The sequence below is a fragment of the Aptenodytes forsteri genome, unplaced genomic scaffold (assembly GCF_000699145.1).
Source record: "Aptenodytes forsteri isolate BGI_AS27 unplaced genomic scaffold, ASM69914v1 Scaffold15, whole genome shotgun sequence".
In the NCBI taxonomy this organism is placed as follows: Eukaryota; Metazoa; Chordata; class Aves; order Sphenisciformes; family Spheniscidae; genus Aptenodytes; species Aptenodytes forsteri.
This window is the reverse complement of record NW_008795129.1, coordinates 26,136,632-26,158,973: the sequence shown is the minus strand read 5'-3', so window position 1 is coordinate 26,158,973 and position 22,342 is coordinate 26,136,632. Positions and strand designations below refer to the sequence as shown.

Here is a 22,342-nt window from a genome sequence, read left to right as displayed (position 1 = left end):
TTTTTTTTTTTTTTTTTATCCAACTGACCCTTTCACTATCTTCCCCATGATAGGACAGACACACCGCTCTCCCCACGCTTAGACTCTTTCAAAGGTCACACCTCAGGCCATGGTTACTCTGCAAGGCTCCACTAAAACCCCCATGAACCACCAGAAGTTACGTTTCCTCTGCTGTCCCTGGAATCAGTGCATCCAAATTGCTTTGCCTGAATCCCAACAGCGTGCCAGGGACAGTGGCAAAAAGGACATTTGCACCTAATAGGGCCTGAATTGTCAGAAATGGCTTATATTTGGCAGACAATTTATCCTATGAACTGTGAACTCAAATTAGGAGTACCTCTTAACATACACTTAAAACCACACAAGCTTCCACTGAAAATGATGGGAATTTTGCTCTGAATTCAATAGGAACTGGGTCAGGAATTTTGTAAATACTTTTGTCCAGAATACATTTGTACTGATTTTTTTTGTTTAGTTTTGTTTTTAAATACAAATAGTTGATACAAAGCAATGGGCCAACTGGGCTGCAAAAAGAATCTGAGACTGCGCTAGTTTTGGATTTTGTTATTTTCATTTTTGGAGGTTGGAGAGGATTGATTTCTGTTTGAATAAAATTGTAGGAAAGTATTGGATTGTAAAAATCCATTAAATGTCTAGCAAAACAGTGACTTTCTGCTTATCAAAACTATTCTCACATGAAACGGTAATAAAAGAAGGTGTCAGTCTGTGGAATTTGAATTTTGTGTTGGCAGACAGAAATATGAAAGCTTGTCATCTCTTTGCACTTGAATCTGCCATGTCCAGATATGTGAAGTACTAACGTTTTCGAGCAGATTATTTAATATTATTTTAAAATAACATTTTCTAAAAGCCTAAATAGAAATGTGTTTGCATGTCTGATGAAGCTGCAGGAATGAAAAAGGGGAAGTCAGAAACATTTCTCAACTTTTTTTCTTTAGTGAATTGAATCTCTACTACAAAACTAAGAGAATTTCACAAATTGCTGCATAAATAAATGGCAAGAATGACATTTTGCATTTGTTCAGGAAAGGGCAAGCCTCGCCTCCTCCTCAACACATTACCCAACAGCACAATTCAGTTCTGCAAAATATAGATATAACCTGGTAATGCTGGTACCAATTTTCCAGTTGAACTTTAATGAATTTTCCATTTTTACTGGAAGTAAGGTAAACATGGAGAGATGATACTGGGACAGGTTGGCTCCTGGAGGTCTTTCTGTAGGCTGAGTTTGCTGCTTTTCCTATCGAGAATGATTATGCTTTGAATATGGCAATTGATGAAGAGGCATCGCCTGACCTGGGGCTTGGTCACTGCATCATTCTCACTGCACTGGTGAGACGTAGGGCTGTCAGTTGCACCATACCTGCCACTCAAAACCAATTTATTTTTTTTATATATATACGTATATGTACATATACACACATATCTAAAACAAAGGAAGAAAATCACAGGAACTGGTCCTTGATGTAACATCTCATGTTTATAGTCTCAACTTTACAACATTTAAGAAAAAAAGATCACCATGGAACTAAGTAAATATGTTGCCCCTGTACATGTATGTACCTGCACCATGAAAATATGTACTTAAAGAAGTTCCAGACAAACCCAAAACCACTTGTCTTGCTTCAGAACCCTATTAGGCTGCCTATCATCCGCCATCACTTTAAGAATTACAAGTTAATAAAGATAGTAAAATTGTCAAGATTTCATTCACTCTTGTATTTACTGTCTTGCTAACACCATGCAAACATCATTCTTGGAGTGAGCAGAAAACCCTTACATTTAAGACGTACTTAAAATGCTTATGGTTACTTTTTCTACTAATGTCCTAAGTTACCTACAGCTCAATGAAATAATTCATAGGTCAAATTAATCCTTTCCCTTTCTCATCTGCTCTCACCCTTAACTCCCATTTTCTCCTGTTCTCAAAGCTGCAAATCACCCAAACATAACGGTGCATATTTTTTCATTATATAAAAAGAAGCCGTGCAGTGACCTCAGGACCGACCAGGACCAGGACATCTGACATCCCTGAGTCAGCCAGCTATTCTGACTTTTTTAATCACGTTTTTTCACACCTTCTCCACTTTGAGCCTCAGACCTTCTCCCTCTGCTTCTGTGGATCCTGAAAAGTAGTTTTAAAGTAGTTTTAAAGAATGACATTTTTAGCAGCCACTTCTTTCCCACTGAATGTGAGTACAGAGTTGCTATCCTATTATCCATAAACTGGCACCTGAAGCTTCAAGCTTTCTAGCTTTACTAGGCAGTATCTCAACAAAGTCAATGATTTTTATGATTTTTTTTTTTTAAATCTGTAATTTAAAGCAAGGGAAAATAGATCTGTGTTCATCTTAATACTGTAAATGCTTTTCTTATTTAAATAATCTTTATATATTGAAAAAGTCTTTGGCTAAATTGTATGTGAGAAAAATTTACTCTTAGGATATACTGCACACTGTAATTAGGGTAAGCAGCTCAGTCATTAAAAACACTTCTTTTAAATGTAAGCATTCACGGGATGTTGAATTTGCCGTCTCACAAGTAAGTAAATTACAGCCCCACAAGCTTCAGGAAATTTGTGATTTGAGCATTCCAACCACAAAAAGGAAAAAAAATACTTCGGCCTTAGTGCTGAGTTACAGCCAGAATGCCTAAAATCTACTTTTCTTTCTTAATTTGCTGCAGATTTTTTTTTTAAATAGTTTAGAATGTGCAAAATCAGTAAAACAAAGAGGTGCTACTGCGTGCCACTGGCAGGAAGGTGAAAGAGTAATCAAGATGCAATTAATGGAAGGATTTTCTCTGTAGGTGCTTTCTAGAGGGAGAGATTCAACACCACCTGCAGACCCCAAGAAGGACGGGCGAGTGTGCAGCACGGGAACGAAGGATGAGTCTGACTCCACAGAGGTGATGCGAGAAAGTGAATAGTTTCTTCAGCCTGTAACTGGTATTTTACAGTGTGCTTTGCCATCCTTTGGCGGGGACTACGCCAGGTTCACTAGCCTACACTGCTTTGGTTTGAGTTTCTGAACGAGAAGGCTCCCAGGAAATCACAGGGTAATTATTGATTACAGGCCTGGGTACGGAGCAAAGTCATCTTGAAGGGAGAATGGAGGTACTACCAGTTTCTTTGAAGACTCTCTGCTCCCATTATGTATGAGGTGTTTCATCAATATCCCTTCTTGGATGAATAACATACATAATGCACGGGAAATTTCAGTTACTAATCTGGCTTGCAAAGCTCACCTCTCCGGTCTCCATCCTCAGGTTGTTCCTCCTCTCTCTTTTTGCACAGCTTTTCTCTGCCTTTGGTTTGCAAGGTGACATAGACAACACCAGTTGCAGACCTGCAGAGCCCTCCTCCCTCGCGCTGACACAGTAATTCACAGTTTATTTGAAGAAATAGGGTGATTGAGCTGGACTGAGCTAAAGGCACAGCTTTGCTTCAGGTCTACACCTCCGGTACAGGGATCCGACTGAGGAACTCCAGACTCAAGAATATAAAAGCGTGGTTTTGCAAAGCTAAAGGACTTCATCCGGTGAGGACGGCGGCATGGCACGGCATGGCACGCAAAAAGCAGAGCCCCAGGGCTGCTGCTTGTCACAGGGCAAAGGAAAACTCTTGTGTGTCTCCAATTTCCTCTGCTCTTGTTGCTCTAATGAGCCATCTGGTCTGCAACATACAACCGTTCCTCGCTGCAGCATCCAGCACTGCAATGCTTTCTGCAACCTCAACCACTACGGTTATAATCACAAATAAAGAAAAGTCAGGAAATTCATGACTGGCCAATTTAACATTGCCTTTTCCATTTCACAGACCCACAAATCAACCAACTCACGCATAGGCTTCAAAACAATAACAGGGTCAATTTTTCTTCTTCATATATAAAGGGGGCTAATGACCATGATACATTAAGACCAATTAATCACTTTCCATTATAAATGTTCAGTGATTTTTCTGAGGTGTAACACCTTGAAGTAATGCTGCAGAGAAGTGGGAAAAACCTACTTTTTCTCTGCTCAATGAAATTCCACATTGAGCACTGGCCATAACACAAATTGTTGAAAATTCCAGTTTTTCAGTTACATTTTCAACAAAGTTTTGGCTGCATAGGCTAAACTGGACAGCCAGTAAGTCGACAACTCCTAGAGGTATTGAGAAACCAGCTTCGAACTTCTCCTGCCTGCCTCAAGCTGTGGGACAGCATCAGTGCTTCAGATTCAAACTTTACGACCAACTAGTTACGACAAGGAATGGTTAATTATGTATTTAGAGTGCTTTTAAATACTTTCCCCCCTTTTAATAGCAATTTAGAAAATTAAAGGCACTTTAGAAAAACCTAAAACACAAGATGAGCTGCTGAAACAGTACATGTCAGAATTCACCTTGCCTTTGCCATGGTAATACATGCGCACTTGGCAACCAAATTACAATAGCATAATAAAACAGTTATTATTATATTTTCACTGTCAGTGCAGGGGTCGCTGGAAGGTGCTCAGTGTTCGAAGGGGGACTGGTGTGTTGCTTCCCTAAGAGCCTGGAAAAGTAAAGCATACAGCTAAATGTTTTTCAGGTGGTCACCAACTGTGCTCCTTCAGCCGTCCATGCAGCGTTCGAGGCTGGGAGGTGGCTGGGCTGCGCATTTACTACCAGCCCCAACACTGAGAGCAGCTACAGGTGCTCGCTGCCTCGGGCGCTGGGATAACGCAGAGCCTGGTGCTGCTGCGGTGGAAAGATGGCTTTCTGTAACCTGCAAGATACCTTTATTTTCTGAATTTGCAAATCTCTCTGCTTTTGTTATCTCAAAGTTGATTGTCACTATTTTTCTCTCCACAAGGAACTATGTCTTAATAGTTGGCACAAAAGTAGCTGCAGAAAATTGACCATGAATTGAGAAGTGCTTCATCCCAAAAGCACTTTACACTTTTTTGTTGAATGTGGAACCTCTTTAACGTGTTTGACATAAGCAAAACCCTTCCTGTCCTCAGATGATGCTAGCACAGAAAAAAAATAAAACTTGATATAAGCACTGGTTAAGAAAGAAAATATCCAATAATCAGTCCTTATCGCAAAAGCACTTGATGATGAAACTCAAGTTACCTAATATCAAGGAACCACACTATAAGTGGTTATATTTATAGGAAAGGGAAAAAAAGAGGGGCCAAAGGTTTTGACGAGTTGTTGGAAGAGCTGCTGATGAACAGAGACATGTAAGGAAATCAGTGTGATGAGAAAAAGCCTTCCCGGCTTTGGATCCTCATGCTCTCGCTTATGTTTATTCTGCATTTTTAAGTGCCTGGAGAAATGAGTAGGCACTTTCAAATGTAAATGTGAAAAAGTAAATAAATACCAAACTCCTAATTTAGTATTACTGCATTTCTGACTTACAGATAAATTGAAATGTACAATGTAATCCATTATAATGCAGTTTTTACCTTACCTTTCTACTAAATAACTTTTAAAAATAGTTTCTTCTGATTTCTGACATGTATTTCCACATTCCTTCCAATATAAATTTTTTCTATTTTATGAAAGTATTACTAGGAGAAAGTAAGAGAATAGAAATGCTATCACATCATTGTGATTTGTGCCAATTAATTCTTCGTTAGCATTTCCATTACATATGTGCCTCCCCCCATAAAACACACACACCTGGAGTCAGTCCAAGAACAAATAACTGAACTAAATTAAAAAAACCTGGACCTGCACATGTTATAACGAGAAAACTGCACTCCAGTCCCGCCCAGCACCGAACCTGCGATACAGAAGGTCAAACCCCACCAGGACGCTGCTGCCCAGCACGTGGCCAGCCCGGCCAGCGGGACCACCAGCCGCATCCTTCACAAAGCCACGGGTGCTGCAGAGAGACCCGGCAGCGATGGTCACGGCCACCGGCCACGTCCTGTCCCATCCCCGCAGGCACCTCTCAGCTGGGTTTTGCACTTGGACGGTGCTGAAGAGCTTTCCTTCCACCCCCAAAAAAAATTAGAGGGTGGTGATTGCTTTCCCTCGAGGAGCTTCCTATTAACAAATATACTTATTTTTCCTCTTTTAAATGATCTTCAGTCTCTTCCAGTATTGCCTGCACAGGAAGGCTGCTGCTTAAGGAAGGACCAAAGTCTCCTACCAACTCTGACCGTAAGTCAAGGCAAAACTGCTCAGGGCTAAACCCCAAAACAACAGCTAAACTAACATCAGCAGTGCTTAGACAAAAAACTTTAATTACCCAAGCTAAAAAGAATTCAGTAGCCAATTTAGGAAAATTAATAAAAGTAAAAGCATTACTTTAAATGTTTTATAACCTTCTGGTGGATAATCTGGGAAGCAGAATTCCCCTGATGTTATTCAGAGATGGAAGGAACAGCAGCAGTATTTCCTATCCAGCTTTGCCCATTCATGTTCACCCCAAACCTAACGTTTTCATAACGCAGGTCGTAATTTCATCCCAGCTAATAAAAGAGTCCTCAAATGATATTTTAATCACCTAGAAGGCCACACTTCATGACCATTTTGGCAATTTTGACATCATAGTGTCATTAGTGCTTATTCTCCCACATGTTGATCGGATGGTTTCAGTAGAACTTCTAAATGAAATTTTTTAGTAGTTGATAAAAATGATGTTTGTATAAAAATTAGAGGGAGACAGTGCAATACACAACTTGGTTTAAAAAATACTCAGTACCCACCCTGTAATTTGACTATGAAAGATGTCGCACTGAGAATTTTCATAACATGGAAGAATAAGTACAGAAGTTCATCATTAAAAAAAAAGGTACCGTGCAAACCTCACAAAATTTAAGACTCCCACCTTCTGAAAGCAACAGCCTGATTATCTGCAGAAGGCTCTGCACAACAACAACTGCATTTTGATTTTGTTGTTCTACTTGCAGCTGCCATTAGCTAATTAAGAATAAGAAAGTGTAACAGCAAGAAGAAACCTGGTATTTATAGGAATTTGAATAAAACCAGCAATTAGCAGTAGAGACAGCTGAGTTCTTGTAGATACTACTTGCAAAGGCGTGCCTGTCAAAACAGCCCTTCCTATCCACAGGTAAAACTGGCCATTTTTTTACACAGGTACTGACATATAGTCCTTATACCTTGAAATAAAAATGTATGCACCCATATTTAAAAGGTGTCTTTCATCTGTCAACCACAAAAAAAAGAAAAAGTACATATATTTTAGAGTTTATACAAAAAACAGTGCTATCTTACCTCATGTAAGACAGAGAACACTAGCCCCTTTTTGGTGCTATATTATTATGGAATATCATACAATTAAAAATTACATCTATTAAACTGAAGATTTTATTCTCTGGGAAATGATGACATTCATGGACAGACCAGAAGGCACTGCAAGAAGCAGACTTCTGAGATTTTTTTTTTTTAAGTAATGAGATCTATTTCATTTCAAGTGATTGACTTCCGTTACGAGGTCTTCAGGAACACAGACAGTAAATAGAAAATGGTAAGGAGAAAATTTTCTCAGGTCTTGTTTTTATCTAAATACATGAGTACCATAACTACTTTGTACACAATACTTGTTCTTTGTTTAAGAAAATAAAAATATTATCTATAACAACTTTGAGGAATAAAAACATAGCTACCTTACGCAACCTATCACTGACTGCTTCTATGGCACAGGTCTGTTGACATGGACATGTCTAAGCCTCAACCCCCCTGTTGCTGGCAAAAAGCTAGTTTAAGTAAACGACATTACTGAAAAGCGTACTGCCCTGCAGTTGTGTTCATAATCAAACCTTTCAGCCAGCAACCATCGGGAACTGAACTGCGTCATTTTTATTGCCATTGACCAAGAATCAGGGAGATGGGAGCCAGCACCACTCCAGCCACAGGGAGCAGGGAGGGGACGGGCACCCTGTGGCACCGCAGCACAGACCTCGCTGGAGCAGTGGGTGGTGGAAGGCCGGCACGGGAAGGCTCGCCGTCCTCGCTGGCTCACAGAAGTAGGCGTGCAGCCAGGCCGTGCACTGCTTCAGCGGCTCCGTCATCTCCTCCGCGCCTTCGCACACCTCGCAAGTGGCCGAGGACTCTGTCCTGCTGTGAGAGAGAATTGTAAAATTATAATGATAAAAATTATAAAAATGAATATTCGTACTCCCTACATTAGCAGAAAAATGTATCATCTCAAAAGCATTCAATCTGGAGTCAGAGTCCATCTTTTTTCTGCTCTGATAAAGGTGAAAAGATTCGTAACAGCAATAACAAAAATGCATCCTCGTCACCTCTAGAAATGCAATGATGACACAAGGTGGCTTACACCTGTAAAAACATTCATAAAAGATTGGTGAGAGGAAAATGCCAAGCATAAGTGGGAAATGTCAGGGAGCAAGAAAACCACCCAAGTCCATGGTAGACGATGCATCCTTTTGCCTCCAGGGTGGATGGAGGTGCTCCTCCTCCACATCCCCCAAGGGTGCAGTCCTGTCTCCCCAGGGACCTTCCCCGGGGAAAGGAGGAAAGGAAACAGCTTTCTGCCGAACCCATGCCTTCCTCTGCCCCGTTTCCTTCCAGCGACGGTGGCAGGTTTCTGCTTTCCTCCACTTATTGAATTGGAAGGAAGCAATTGAGAATTCATTCGATTTTCAATGGCAGCTCGTGCTTGCAGGATACTGAAAAGCAAAGCAAGCAAACAGAAAGCACCTGCAAACAAAAATGCACTTCTTCCCTTTCTACTTTTTTCTTTTCCTCTGGAAGAGCAATGTGTGTATGAGCGCAATGAAAATGTGAACACTGGATTTGCAAATAACCAGCCATGTTTCCCAACCCGTATGCTTTCAGTTAGGCAAAGCAGCACTGGTGAAGGGGTGGTGGTGCTCTCCTGGTGCTTTACGAGATCATGGTGTGGTGGGTGTCTCTCAAAACTGCAGAGACCGATTTCAGGGTACCGATAAACAAACAGAGCCCATTAGCAATGCACCCGAGAGAAATGATGGGAAGATCGATAAGGAGACAACATCAAGGGTGACTGCCAAAACAGCAAGCCCTGCCAGCAATCTTCTCATATCCAGAATCTTAAGCACCACTGATGAGCCATCCTAAGGTTTTCTGATTATTGCAGCTTTTTTTCCCCCAACTGGAAATAAAGCCAGACCCCAGAACAAGAAGTTCCTCAACAGTGTGCTGCTAAAACTCAACAGCATAGTCTTCTGGTAAGGGGCTGAATGTGTCACAAAGCAGGTGAAAGGAGAGAAAATTGTAGAAATATCAAAATACATGAGAGCCTGAGACAATGGAAAAAAGAGAAAACCAGAGTGATTCTGCCACCCAAGTATGGGTAAAGAGCAAACCAACCCAAATTCCCCAGTACGCTCGAGCATGCTGCAAGTGAGCGAAAATATTTTGTTAGTTCCCTCCTAGCAGAAAGCTGAAGAAAATGAAACGTGTGTGTGCTGGTTTTGGCTGGGATAGAGTTATTTTTCTTCATAGTAGCTAGCATGGGACTACGTTTTGGATTTGTGCTGAAAACAGTGTTGATAACACAGGGATGTTTTCGTTACTGCTGAGCAGTGCTTACACACAGTCAAGGCCTTTTCTGCCTCTCACACCACCCCACCAGCGAGCGGGCTGGGGGTGCACAAGAAGTTGGGAGGGGACACAGCTGGGACAGCTGACCCCAACTGACCAAAGGGATATTCCACGCCATATGACGTCATGCTCAGCATATAAAGCTGGGGGAAGAAGAAGGAAGGGGGGACGTTCGGAGTGATGGTGTTTGTCTTCCCAAGTAACCGTTATGCGTGATGGAGCCCTGCTTTCCTGGAGATGGCTGAACACCTGCCTGCCGATGGGAAGTAGTGAATGAATTCCTGGTTTTGCTTTGCTCGTGTGCGTGGCTTTTGCTTTACCTATTAAACTGTCTTTATCTCAACCCACGAGTTTTCTTACTTTTACTCTTTTGATTCTCTCCCCCATCCCATTGTGGGGGGAGTGAGCGAGCGGCTGCGTGGTGCTTAGTTGCCGGCTGGGCTTAAACCACGACAGTGCAACATACCTGTAACAGCATAAAAGACACCAGGTCTGCTTTTGCCACAAGGCACCTTTGCAAAAAGACCAAACGCCTTCACACGCTTGATCCACAACAGCTCGTGGAGCTGAACACGATGGGACGTCGGTGTAATCAGACACCAGCCCCGGCTCTGCCTCTGGACAGGATAAATGATGTGCAGGCGCGAGCTGGCTCAGGGTTACTCTCAGAAGCGAAGCCCTCACTTGCCTGATGCATGATCAAACGGCCCTGCTATCTTCCCCAGCCCCAATTCATTTTCTGATTAATTGTTAACCACTGAAGGCCACCTAATTACTGATTAGAAAGTGGCAGAGAAGAAGAGGGACACAGAGGCGGACAATTAAAATACTCCAGTTGCACAAGAATATGAGTTGATGGCTTGGAGCAGAGGCAAAACAAAAATGAAGAATCAGCTTTGGATCCACTTTGCTAGAAATTAAGTGCAATTTTATTTCTCTCTTTCCATTTATTTACCAAATTAATGTTTTTGATTTTTTGTGTGTGTGTGTAGGAAGTAGTATCAATTTGCTTCATAAAACTGATGTCTACTTTATTTATTTTGCTATTTAATAATCTCTTTGCTAAAAAAAGGTATGAGAATCTGTGCATAAACTTTTTTGCATGAATACTTACGACATGGACCTCAAACCAAGCTCTCGACACCATGGATAATCCATTATTCTGCACATGTACAACACTCAGCAGAATATGGCTCAGTTTTACTGTGGATTGTTAGAGCTATGACAATATAATAACTACAGAATATAATAATGCCTTTGAAATCTCAAAGAGAAGTTGGTAGACTTTTCTGCTCCATTTATCCAGAAGAGCATAGAAAGCACTCAAAACTACAGTAACCTTATGTTTTTCACATCATCTTGTTTCACATTCTCGGGAGTCTGGAAATGATTTGGACTGTAATATCATCATAAAACCAAAAGACTTTGTCTCCTCGCTGCTCTGCAAGCAAGCAGCCCCCCAGCAGCTAGGCTCCCGGCTCTGCCTCCAACCGCCCCAGCCTGACGCTGGCAGTTAGGCACCGTAATTTTCTCCTGCTCCAGAAAGGCACCAATCTACCATCGTTCTCCCCCAAACCAGGTGGGAAGCAGCACGCCAGTGTTGGTGAGGTGCAGTGCTACCGAGGCTGGTGCATGGGCTGCTCAGGGCTTTGCCTGAAGCCTCAAGGTAACCATCAGGCCATCAGCTCCATATTTAATATAAGGAACAGAGTAAAGGTCCATCAATTTCTTTAAGAAGACATGAATTACAGCAGCTGCTTTGACTACCTGTGTAGCTGGGAGGGCTGCAGGAACGTGCTGCGTACCGTAGCAAGGCTTAGCCATCCCAACGCACGGATATGTTCCCCCTGCCATCACATACATATTCCTCACTTCCACCAGGTCTTCCCTGGCAGGACTGTTTGGATATAAATCTTAATTTTTTAATTTGTTTAATTACTGCTTTTAAGAACAGTGCCTTCTCACTGCTGAACATCTCTAGATGTTTTTGGTGAGACCGTTCTCCCATCACTTCAACACCAGACACTTTCACAACGCCTGCCACCTCCATGGCCACCTCCACCCTGGTCAAGAAAGCAAAAGCTTTGCAAGACAAAAATGCCTTCCTTCCTAAGAATGCATTGACTTCTTTTCCTATAGGATACAAAGTCAATTTGCCAACATATATACTGGGAGCTTCAAATTGGCAGAAAGTTAAAAAAAAAAATCTTCATATTAATTTTGCTTGGCTGGAAATACTAACAACCATTCCTGGGAATTTGACAGCATTAATAAAGAAAAAGAACGAACATAACTTATGCATGGGTGTCTTCTACTGGCCCTCCTCCCCTCCCTTCCCTCCTCCCCTTTCTCTTTCCGAAGTTGCATAGCAGCACTCCTTCTACAAAATACCTCATCATTAAAAATTCAACTTAAAACACCAGCTGCCTTTTAAAGGATTTTCTCAGGCTTCAAAGCCACACTTTGGTCCAACTAAACCGTACGTACATTTCAAAATGCAAGGTAAAAGTTGTCTCAAAACATTCACAAGAAGAAAAGGAGAGGAGAGAAGTTAAATCACGGGAAATTTCCCCCCTTGTGTGAAATTCCTCTGCTCAATGTTAGGTTTCTTGGAATGTTTCTGAACACCCTACTCCATGCATTCATCTTTGAGCATCTCTAATGTCAAGATGGACAGGAAAAAAGTTAGTTGTATACCATTAGAGAGAAATACTCATCTAAGAGTCATCTTAACTACTTGTGCCTGATCTTTAGCAATGAACAACAAGAAAAAAGGGACCCTCTTTTTTTAATCATAGAATCATAGAATCATTAAGGTTGGAAGAGACCTCTAAGATCATCGAGTCCAACCGTCAACCCAACACCACCATGCCCACTAAACCATGTCCCTAAGCACCTCATCTACATGTCTTCTAAATACTTCCAGGGATGGGGACTCAACCACTTCCCTGGGCAGCCTGTTCCAATGTTTAACCACTCTTTCAGGAAAGAAATTTTTCCTCACGTCCAATCTAAACCTCCCCTGCCGCAACTTGAGGCCATTTCCTCTCGTCCTATCACTAGTTACTTGGGAGAAGAGACCGACACCCACCTCGCTACAACCTCCTTTCAGGTAGTTGTAGAGAGCGATGAGGTCTCCCCTCAGCCTCCTTTTCTGCAGGCTAAACAACCCCAGTTCCCTCAGCTGCTCCTCATAAGACCTGTTGTCCAGACCCTTCACCAGCCTCGTTGCCCTTCTCTGGACACGCTCCAGCACCTCAGTGTCCTCAGTGTCCACCTCAGTGTTAACACAGTATTCGAGGTGCGGCCTCACCAGTGCCGAGTACAGGGGCACGATCACTTCCCTACTCCTGCTGGCCACACTAGTTCTGATACAGGCCAGGATGCCATTGGCCTTCTTGGCCGCCTGGGCACACTGCCGGCTCATGTTCAGCCGGCTGTCAACCAGCACCCCCAGGTCCTTTTCCGACAGGCAGCTTTCCAGCCACTCTTCCCCAAGCCTGTAGCGTGGGTCCTGCCCTTGGTCATCTCCAGAGGAAGGGACGTGTTCCAGGCTGTAGAGCCACCAGTGGCGCAGAGCCAGCAGCACACAAGGTGACGGTCAAGTGGCCACTTGTTCTCTGTTTTACCTATGGAAAGCTTATGTCTTAAACCTGTGATTCAACAAGATGTAATTTTTACTTTTATACAGGAAAATAAAATAAGCGTATTCATCTAAAAATGCAAGAAACTAAACAGAAGGTGTAAGAAATCTGACTGCTTTACTTTTGCCCTGGAGAGTTTCATTATCTTTCCTTAAAATGTACCAACACCTTTTTTTGCAATGTGGCTAGAATAATGAGAAGCATTTACTTAAAACGCAGTAGTCTTATTTAAATCACTTAGACTTTCATCGGAGACTGTCATTGCACTTGTTTTCACTAGTGAATTGTGTTGGGTGCTGCCTGGTATCTCAAAGGATTCAAGTGGAGATTTTGGTATTTTCACTTGGTCAACAAGTAATCATTACTGTAGGGTTTTTACATTGTTTTTGTGTTTTGTTTTTTTTTAACTGAAACTTTTTTGTTTGCATTAACGTACCAGCCTCTAACGTGTGCAGTAAGCTAGATGTCTGTCTTAACTTTGTGGTGATGTTAAATGGATATTCAGCTGCAAATGACTGACTCATCTACACGGCTTTATAATGTGATGCTTAATTAAAACTACATACTCCTCAAACAGAAAAAAAATGCTTGTTTTAAGCTATAAAAAGCAGACATCTAAAAAAATAATATATATATTTAAGTTGGATATCTCTCAAAAGAAGACTTTTTTCCAGGCCAGGGAACGACTGCTGCTGCTGCTGCAGATCTCCAGCCTGTGCGTTCAGCTCTTGATGGTGGTGAAGTCCAAGAGAGACATAGGGTCAGTCCCAGCACAGGAATCCACCACAGCCCAGGTGCAGACCTACTGCTTCAGCTTACACATAGGCAGCTATTCCATACCATTCTTACTGCAATCCTACATATTTATTTCCATTACAGCTCTTTTTAAAGACTGAGCAAACTAAGGAAGCCACTGGGCTCTTGCTTCCACGCAGCTGGGAGGTATCTTCCTGAGGCTCCACCCCAGCCGCGTCTCTTCTGTGACTTCTTATGTTTGCATGGGATGAAATGAAGGAAAAGATGGTTTTAGTAGAGGGGGAGAAAAGCAGAAACACCACCTGTTTCAGTTTAACAGGCTCCTTCCAAACCATTTGCCAAAAAACTGGAAGTTTCTAACATGCTTCCAAAATAAACATGTAAGCAGCAGATTGGCTTCATCCTAAATAGCTTAACCATTATGAAAACCAGAGAAATGCTGTGAGAAGCCTCAGTGGGTAGTCATGTTCTAAATTGGTATGATTTTAATTATTTATTTCATTTCTGAGCTACTTTTTGCCTCAGTCTGTCCTTAATAAACCTTAACGGAAACACTACAAGATGGACCTTGAGTTGTCTGATTTAAAATGAAGAGAATATATCACAACGGTTCTGCTGGCAACTTCCTTAGGGTAAAGCTATGAGCTGGCAGCTTCCTTAGGGTAAATATTATGAGAATGTTGTATCGGCTTCCACAACATATTTATATATTTATTTGTATATTTATAAAATATTTGTATATATTAAATATAATTGATTGGTTGAACATAACATCCAATGCTCGCTTCCACTGTCTGTAGCCACACATACCCGAATGTTTTATCCCTGGATAACTACCTGACCCTCTAGTGGTTTGCCTAAGAAGAGGTTTATAGACTGCTACAGGTGCTGAGCTAATGAAGAGTCACCTTTATTTCAATTTGGTTAAGATACAAAACAAAAAAGGTCCCCAACTCGCACAACACCCCCCCCCCCAAACCCATCCTCCTAGATGGCAGTCAGCTAAGGGCCACTGGTACATGTGGGTAGACTCAGATAATTCATTATTACATTACTATAAGAACTACAACAGTTCCACTCAGGTAACAGCAGGGATAAAGACCTAAAATAAAAAATAAATAGAAAAACAAGACATGGAATGTATGTTTTTACATACAACTTCCCATTCTCTTCTCATGGAAATTAGGGTCTTTGCCAGGCTGTTACCAACTGAATTGTGCATTGACAGCATGGTACACGTGGCACTAAAAATCACTGGGTTTGCAGTATCCTATCTATGCAGAAAATAAACATATTTGGACACTCAACCACATCCCATTCTATGTTTTTTAAGGGCATCCATAATTTTTTCCACTGTGTTACCTGAACAAAAACCGTAAGCACTTTTGTTCATTAACAACCAATTGTATATTAAAATAGAAATAAATTGGTCCTAATTAAGAGGCTTTTGGATCCTGTTATGACCAGAATGCTGTAAAAGCAATCATCAGCCATACTCTTCACAATGCAGATGGCACAAAATCTCACCAAACCCTTCTCTTAGCCTGCCTTCATCAAAATCAACATCAAAATTCCATGTCATTAAGTCTAACATGGATAGATGAAGAAAGAAGAGTGCAGAGGAGGAACACCAAGCAGGAAACCCAACACCTGCAGAAGGTGTGATGGGCAGAGTTGGGGGCAGGCAAAAAAGAGCAGAAGGCCACGACCCACCTCCGAAAGAGAGCCCCGACTTCCCCACGTTGCTCCAGAGGCTCCCCAGCGCCTACGGCTTCACAATTTACAACCAGGAAAAAGAGATGGAACTACCTGGCAGACACAGACACTAAATTTTAATTAAACCTGTAATAGAAAGCATTGCAGTTTGTCCCTGGAAATCTGCAAGCACATTTATAGGGTAGCACAACACTCAGCGTCTCCAGTTTGAAGAGTACCTCCAGGCTGGGCTAAGTAGGAAGAATAACTGTCAGCGGGACACATCGGTGTTTTTCCTCCTCTGTATTTTGACACTTCTTTGGCCATTAGATTTCTTACACGTCTGTGCCTTAAACAGGTCCAAAAGTTATCAGAATTACCCTATGTCCAGTAAGGATGAAAAAGGCTCTGATAGGAATGCATTAATGGAGGAAAGGGGGACAGAAATAAAACAGCAGGAAAAAAATCCTGCAAGTACCTTGTATTAAAAGGTCCTTTTTTTTCCCTTCAAAATTCCTCTAAACCAAAACAAAACACACACACACAAAAAAAGGGGGGGTGTCGGGTGCCCAAAACAGGCAGCCCATCAGAGGGACCTGGACTCCTGGACCCAAGGTTACACCACGTCAGGGAGACCCAACCTCGGCGGCTGTCCCAACGGGTAATTGAAGCCCAACCTAAGCAAGTGTTTGGTGACTGTCCGTAAAGAGCTCCATGTGGCTGTCATGCTAATCCTCTTGTTAAGGGAGAAAGACCAGAGGCCCGCTGCTGCAGCAGACTCCGACTATAACGAATGGGCTCTGACATGACCCAGCAGCCCTGCTTGGCGGCTGGAGCGCGTGATGCGATCTGACAGCAATTTAGACATGGCTCTCTTGGAGACTGCGGACCTACTTAATGTCAAACAAGAGGGGGAATGTGGGTGGACTTCTCAATGGCTTTTACCCTCATGCCAGGGTTAAAAAAGAAAAAATAAATAAAAAAAAAAGGGGGTTTTGACATCAGGCTTATGGAAAAGGATCTTACAGAAGGAAACTGTCCATGAGTGGAGAGGAAAACATATTTGGGAATATTGCCCAATTACAGTAGAATTCTGTCGTCACCTTCAGAGAGAGTTTAGGATGTATCCATAATCCCTCTGTGAGTCACCTGAGGAACAAAACAGTCCTCGGAGCATCAGACAGGAGCAGAGAGTCTCTAAGTGATTTGAGACCAGTGAGAGGAAAGAGTCCTTGGGTTATTTTCCCCACAAGATGCCATGCTGCAGCCCAAGGGCCAGACAAGCCCTTGTACGTGAGCACATGCCCTTCCTGATGGTGCCTGCTACTCAGGATATTGCCTCTCGGACTGGCTCCTGCACCGACCAAAGCTACCATCAGTTCGGGATGTTTCCTGGCAGTGAGCATCCGTGATTTTAGGGACATGGTTTAGTGGGCATGGTGGTGTTGGGTTGACGGTTGGACTCGATGATCTTAGAGGTCTTTTCCAACCTCAATGATTCTATGATTCTATGATTAAACTATTCCCTAGGCATTGGTCACCTGGGGCATATCAGGTGGATCAAGCATCACCACAGCTTAGAGTCATTAGTATAGTTAATTGTGAAGAGTAAATCAGAGTAAATTTTTACATTTGCAGGAGAATTCACTGCTGATTCTCTAGGATCTGAACGGTAACTCTTGCCATGAAATAGGTATGAGGAGCAAATATAATTTAAAAGGTTATGCACAAATTTTCTTATTTTATCAGCAAATGACTGAAGACAACTCTCCACACAATGCTCATGCATGCGAAGTCAACAGAAGTCAGGCCTGTGTAAAAAGTTGCACTGTCTGAAAAGCGAAGGCCGACCTATATACGTCTGTGCTTGTCTTACCAATAATTTTTTTTCTTAGAGAAATAGCTGGTGTGTTACTTTTCAAATGGAAGAATCAGTAATGATTAGAACACAAAAATTAACATTAAAACGAGACTCAGTCATGCAGCATTATTCTTTACATAATAAATGTAGAGTTAGCTGGCATTTTTACTGAAGCCTTCATTGTGAAATTAAATAAAAATGTATTTTATCAACATGTCATTTACATAGTCTTTCTTTGATAGATGAAGGCTAAAGCCACCCCAAAACTGCAGATGAATTATCTGGTCTCTAATGATTCCAAAACGATTACAGGATGCAGAGCAATCTTGTTAAATTTTATTCAAAAGCTTACTACACTTGTGTTTTCTCTTATTTTTCTATCAATGAAACCCATGAGGTTTAAGAACAATTCATTATGTATGAGACCCAACTTACAGTGCTTGACTGTTGATTAATAGGAAAGTTTGCTGTATGTACATTTGCAACATTAGATGCATACCATATGCTAACTTATTCTTTCACCGAAGCTAATTATTTACAAAAATGACTACTTGAGACTACAATTTATTAAATGCATGCATCCAGTCTCAATTTGGCCCCAAAAGACAGTCTGGAATGAAGATCTTTTACTTGATGTGACAACTTCTAGAAACAGTGTTATTAATATTGTAAATGTGGCAAATAAAGAGTTCAAATAGCCGTATGTCTGTGTTGCATTTTTTCCCCACAACTGAATCAATGAACAGAGCAGCTTTTTAGGTTTAAAATTCATGGAGAAGCACATCCTTACATAGTTTAATTTAGCTTCTTATAAATGAAGTGTCTGTATGATAGTAGTAAGAGATTAAAAAAAGGATGAGAGCTGCAATAAACAGAATGAACACCCCAATTCTTGTTGAACGACCCCACCGCAGTTTCTTTTAAGACCTATTAAGAAGAAATCAATGCATTTATGGAAGAGTACAAGAACTCAGAACTGAGTAAGACTTATTCCTTGTCATACAGCCTTTGCAATATTTTCTCCATTCTGTTTTTATCTGTTATTGAGGATTTAAATTCTTACGGATCTGACCGGTCAGAAATTCTGCATTAAAACGGTACCTCTCTTTTACCCTGAAAAAGAAGCATTTGCACAAAAATTTGGGTATCAAATACAAATTCCAAATAAACAGATGCACCTCTTGAGTAAAATACAGGGGTATCCAAATGGCCTAGTCTCTTTTCTGACTCTTGCAATTAAAGATGTTAAATTCAGGTACCAAACGGAGTTTGGCTAAGCAAGCAGTATACGCAGCCCATTGCTGCTGCCTGCTTATTCTGTGCTACTAGTGCATACCAGCAAACACTTTAAAGAAGGGAGTGAGACTCCTGTCTTCACATGCCAAGATAAGGAAAATCAATGTCAATGCCCAAAAGACTCAAGTGATAGCACTGAAGGTCATTAAATGCTACTCACTGCCCTGTACCATCAAAGTTTTGATTGGAATTCTATATAAAGAGACACAGATTTCAAACAAGATCTTGCCCTGGGATATGGTACTGTGAGACCACGGAGGAAACACAGCAATCAGTGAGCAGAGGACTTTCCTAGGAACGCAAGAAACACGTTCAAGGAAAACAATGCTATGTGTGTGCTTGGTTTATTTTTCTTGAACATATTTATTGTGCTTTCAGAGAAGTGTATCTCATTATGGACAAAGACCTCTATTAAAACAATGGTAAGGTGCAAGGACAACCACTAAGAAGTTATGGTTCTTCATCCACCTCAATCTTCTGCTGTGCATCCCAATGCCTCAAGCCCTGCTTCGTTGTCCACTCCATGACAACCTTCTTCCCTCTCCTTACATTGCCCACTTCCAATGTTCTGCCCTTTTTCTACCCTGGCCACCACCCATCCTCCTGCCCGTCCTCCTTAACCCACCTTGTTTGGACCGTCTCAGTACTACTCGTTGTCTGACCTTAATGCTCTACAGCGGATTTCATGGTCCACCTCTATGCTGGTCACCAGTTCAAGTACTGCTTTTTTCCCATCTCCCAACCACATATTTTTCAGACTAATTCTTGTTCTCTCCAGATTTCATCCTGCATGTTTCTGCCTCATTTGTGCTAGCAGAAGTCATTCAGGCAGGCCAAGAAAATTATAGTTAGTTCTGGTGCTCATCAGCACCATGAGGTTGTATCGCCTTTGTGCTCAGCCCCAGAAACAGCCCGGAGACCTCCCTCCCCAGAGAGACCCATTCCCCCTCTATGAATGAAACTTTTCAAAGGCTTACAGCTGGGCAATATTTGGAGAACAACTATATTCCTAGTATCAGAGTGGCCTCTTCATAAATATTTCTGTTTCAAATCAGTGGGTTTGGCAGCAGAACAACTGGAAGATTTGTCTAAAAAAGAAAAAAAAAACAATTTCTGTGTATCCTCTCGTGGGAGAGGACCAACCTGTTCTAGACTGAGAATGGGGGAAACCAAATGCATGCCCAAGAGACCCTCAACCAGCAACAATTAACCAGATGCTTCACGTGAAATGCTTTAAAGCAAAAATTCAGCCAAGTTATGAGCAGCAGCACACTCTCACCCAAGATGTTAGGCAACATTAAGCATAGGTGATATCATCAGTTCTATCTAAAATTAGGTTAAAAGAAAGTCAGTTAATTTTAGCACTTATAAGAAATTGTTACAAAACATTTTTTCTTATATAAAAGAATTCTCCCATCAGACTTCTGAGGTCGGTTTTATCACAGGCAATTAACTGTGTTAGGGCTGGCTGCAGGGGACCCTTAAATGGCACACCAGACTCCCTTCGCTTCTCTACTTAGCTCCTCTGTTTTAGGGTATTCACCACAGCTCTCCCCACTATCTCCCAGCTCTGTGCAACTGCCATGTAGCACCACCTCGTACACAAACCCCACCACCACCTCTATTCAGAAGCATGCCTCATAGTAATAACCCAGTTACTAACTGGTATCTGAAGTAAAATTTACATTTTTTTCTACATATCTAAGATAGATATAATCCCAATTATGCATGGATTTAAAAAAAAAAACACCAAACCCTAAGGCAGTTAAAAATACACATTACAACCCTTATACTGCAAGACCCGGGTCTCTGATCTCCACTGGTGCATGGGGAAATTGAAGGAGGAAAACTTAAGGCTGAATTATTGGGACTGGGCTCTGACTTTGGATGTCCACCTTGATGTGCGTTAGTGCATGAATTCCAGTTGAAAGTGAGCACCAAGAATCATAATCAACAGCACCTGCAGATACTCCAGCCTATTAAAATGAATTAAGATACAGATAAATCAGAAACCTCTTAAGAATTCAACTCATCAGGCCATTTTTCAAACCAACTTCCCAGTCTTGGTGTAATGCAGTCTCTGCCCTCTGAGCATCTCCTGTTAGGACCAACCGTAGGCTCATCTGATGCCTGACATGCAGGATCTCCCATCAGGGCAGAGATCAGCATATGACCTGACATGCACAATCCTGCCACAACCGGAGATGTGCTGCCCATCTGCTGCTTGAAAAAATTATGAAAATATTTTCATCACGTGAATGAGGCCCTTCTGATGCACTTCACACCGAAGCAGCTGTATGGGCGAAAGGATGGCAGGAAAGGTACCAGACAAAGCCCCTGAGGCCAGTTTAACCCTCCCCATGTTACTGTGAAGCTTCTAACATCAGTGCAAAGAAATGGTATTCATTTGGTTTTTTAAACCAGGTATGAACATTCAGAAACCACAGAAACTCTGGCGTCAGATGAAACTATAATGAAACTTGTCAAGATCTGGGTTCCTAGCAGGCATTCATCATCCAAAGTTTCATGTCAACATAGGCTGAGAACAGGACGCTCAGAAAAAACTGCTAATACAAGCCAATTAAACAGCAGAGTTAATAAATATACTCTCTCTCTCCCCCCAAAGCTTTTCTACAGGGCTTTGAGATTGTCTCCCACATGCATTGGCAGGATCCTTCCTAAAATGGTGTTACCCAATGAAGAATTGGCTTTACTTCTTACCAATTAGGCCTCAAAACCAGAAATAGAACCCTACAACAGCAGGAAAAACAAAAAATATGGAGTATTTTCCTTCATTTTAATCAACACTTGCCAGCACTTCTTGTTTACGGTCTGCAACACTCTACAGTACCATGGATCACCTCTTTGGAGGTTTTGTGTAATTACACCCCACTGCATTCACAGGACAGTCACTTTTGCACATGCACGTACGCAGAGGAGAGACACGAAGCCGTATCTGAGGTGGCTTTGCAGGCACACCATGGGAAGCCCTCTGAAGGCAGTGGGAGCCTTTGGGAGCGGTACGGGGCTTCCTGTGACTGCTGGCCCCCGCCCGGGACCACCTCCCGAGCAGCCCACTGCCCACCTCTGCCGCAGGCGCTCCCTGCATCTTCTGAATAGGGGAGGAAAGCTTTTCTTCTCCCAGGTAACCAAGCAGAACCCAATCACAGGATTGGAAAAACAGTAGGGCACATCAATAAACCCAATAAAAATACTGTTTCAAAAAACTGCTGTTATAATTAACTGAAATAAGAGTCTATAAACTGCTACCTCAAAATAAGCTTGTTAAAGACTGAATACAGGAACTGTAATTTAAACAAACTCTTCCCTTCATGGATCACCTTGGCCTCAGCATGCCCCTCGCTTCTCCCACCCTCCTGCAAACCCCAGGATCCCAGTGGGATGTCTCGCTGCTGGGATCCAGGAGCTTCTGGACTTCTCTGTGCAGAGGTGCTGCCCCGGGATGCAGACCTGATGTGACCTTACCGAACCCCCCTGTGGAGGACAAAGTGGGATCTA

The 22,342-nt window shown here is 42.0% G+C and overlaps 1 protein-coding gene across 2 annotated transcripts in view; it reads right to left on the bottom strand.

The window, feature by feature from the left end:
- Nucleotides 1-22,342, bottom strand: part of MGMT (O-6-methylguanine-DNA methyltransferase) — a 176,411-nt gene that overhangs the window by 27,852 nt on the left and 126,217 nt on the right. For both annotated transcript variants that reach the window (XM_009277966.1, XM_009277967.2), the window contains one exon: nucleotides 7,923-8,083. In XM_009277966.1, the coding sequence (XP_009276241.1) occupies nucleotides 7,923-8,083 (161 nt within the window). The remainder of the gene's footprint in view (nucleotides 1-7,922; nucleotides 8,084-22,342) is intronic.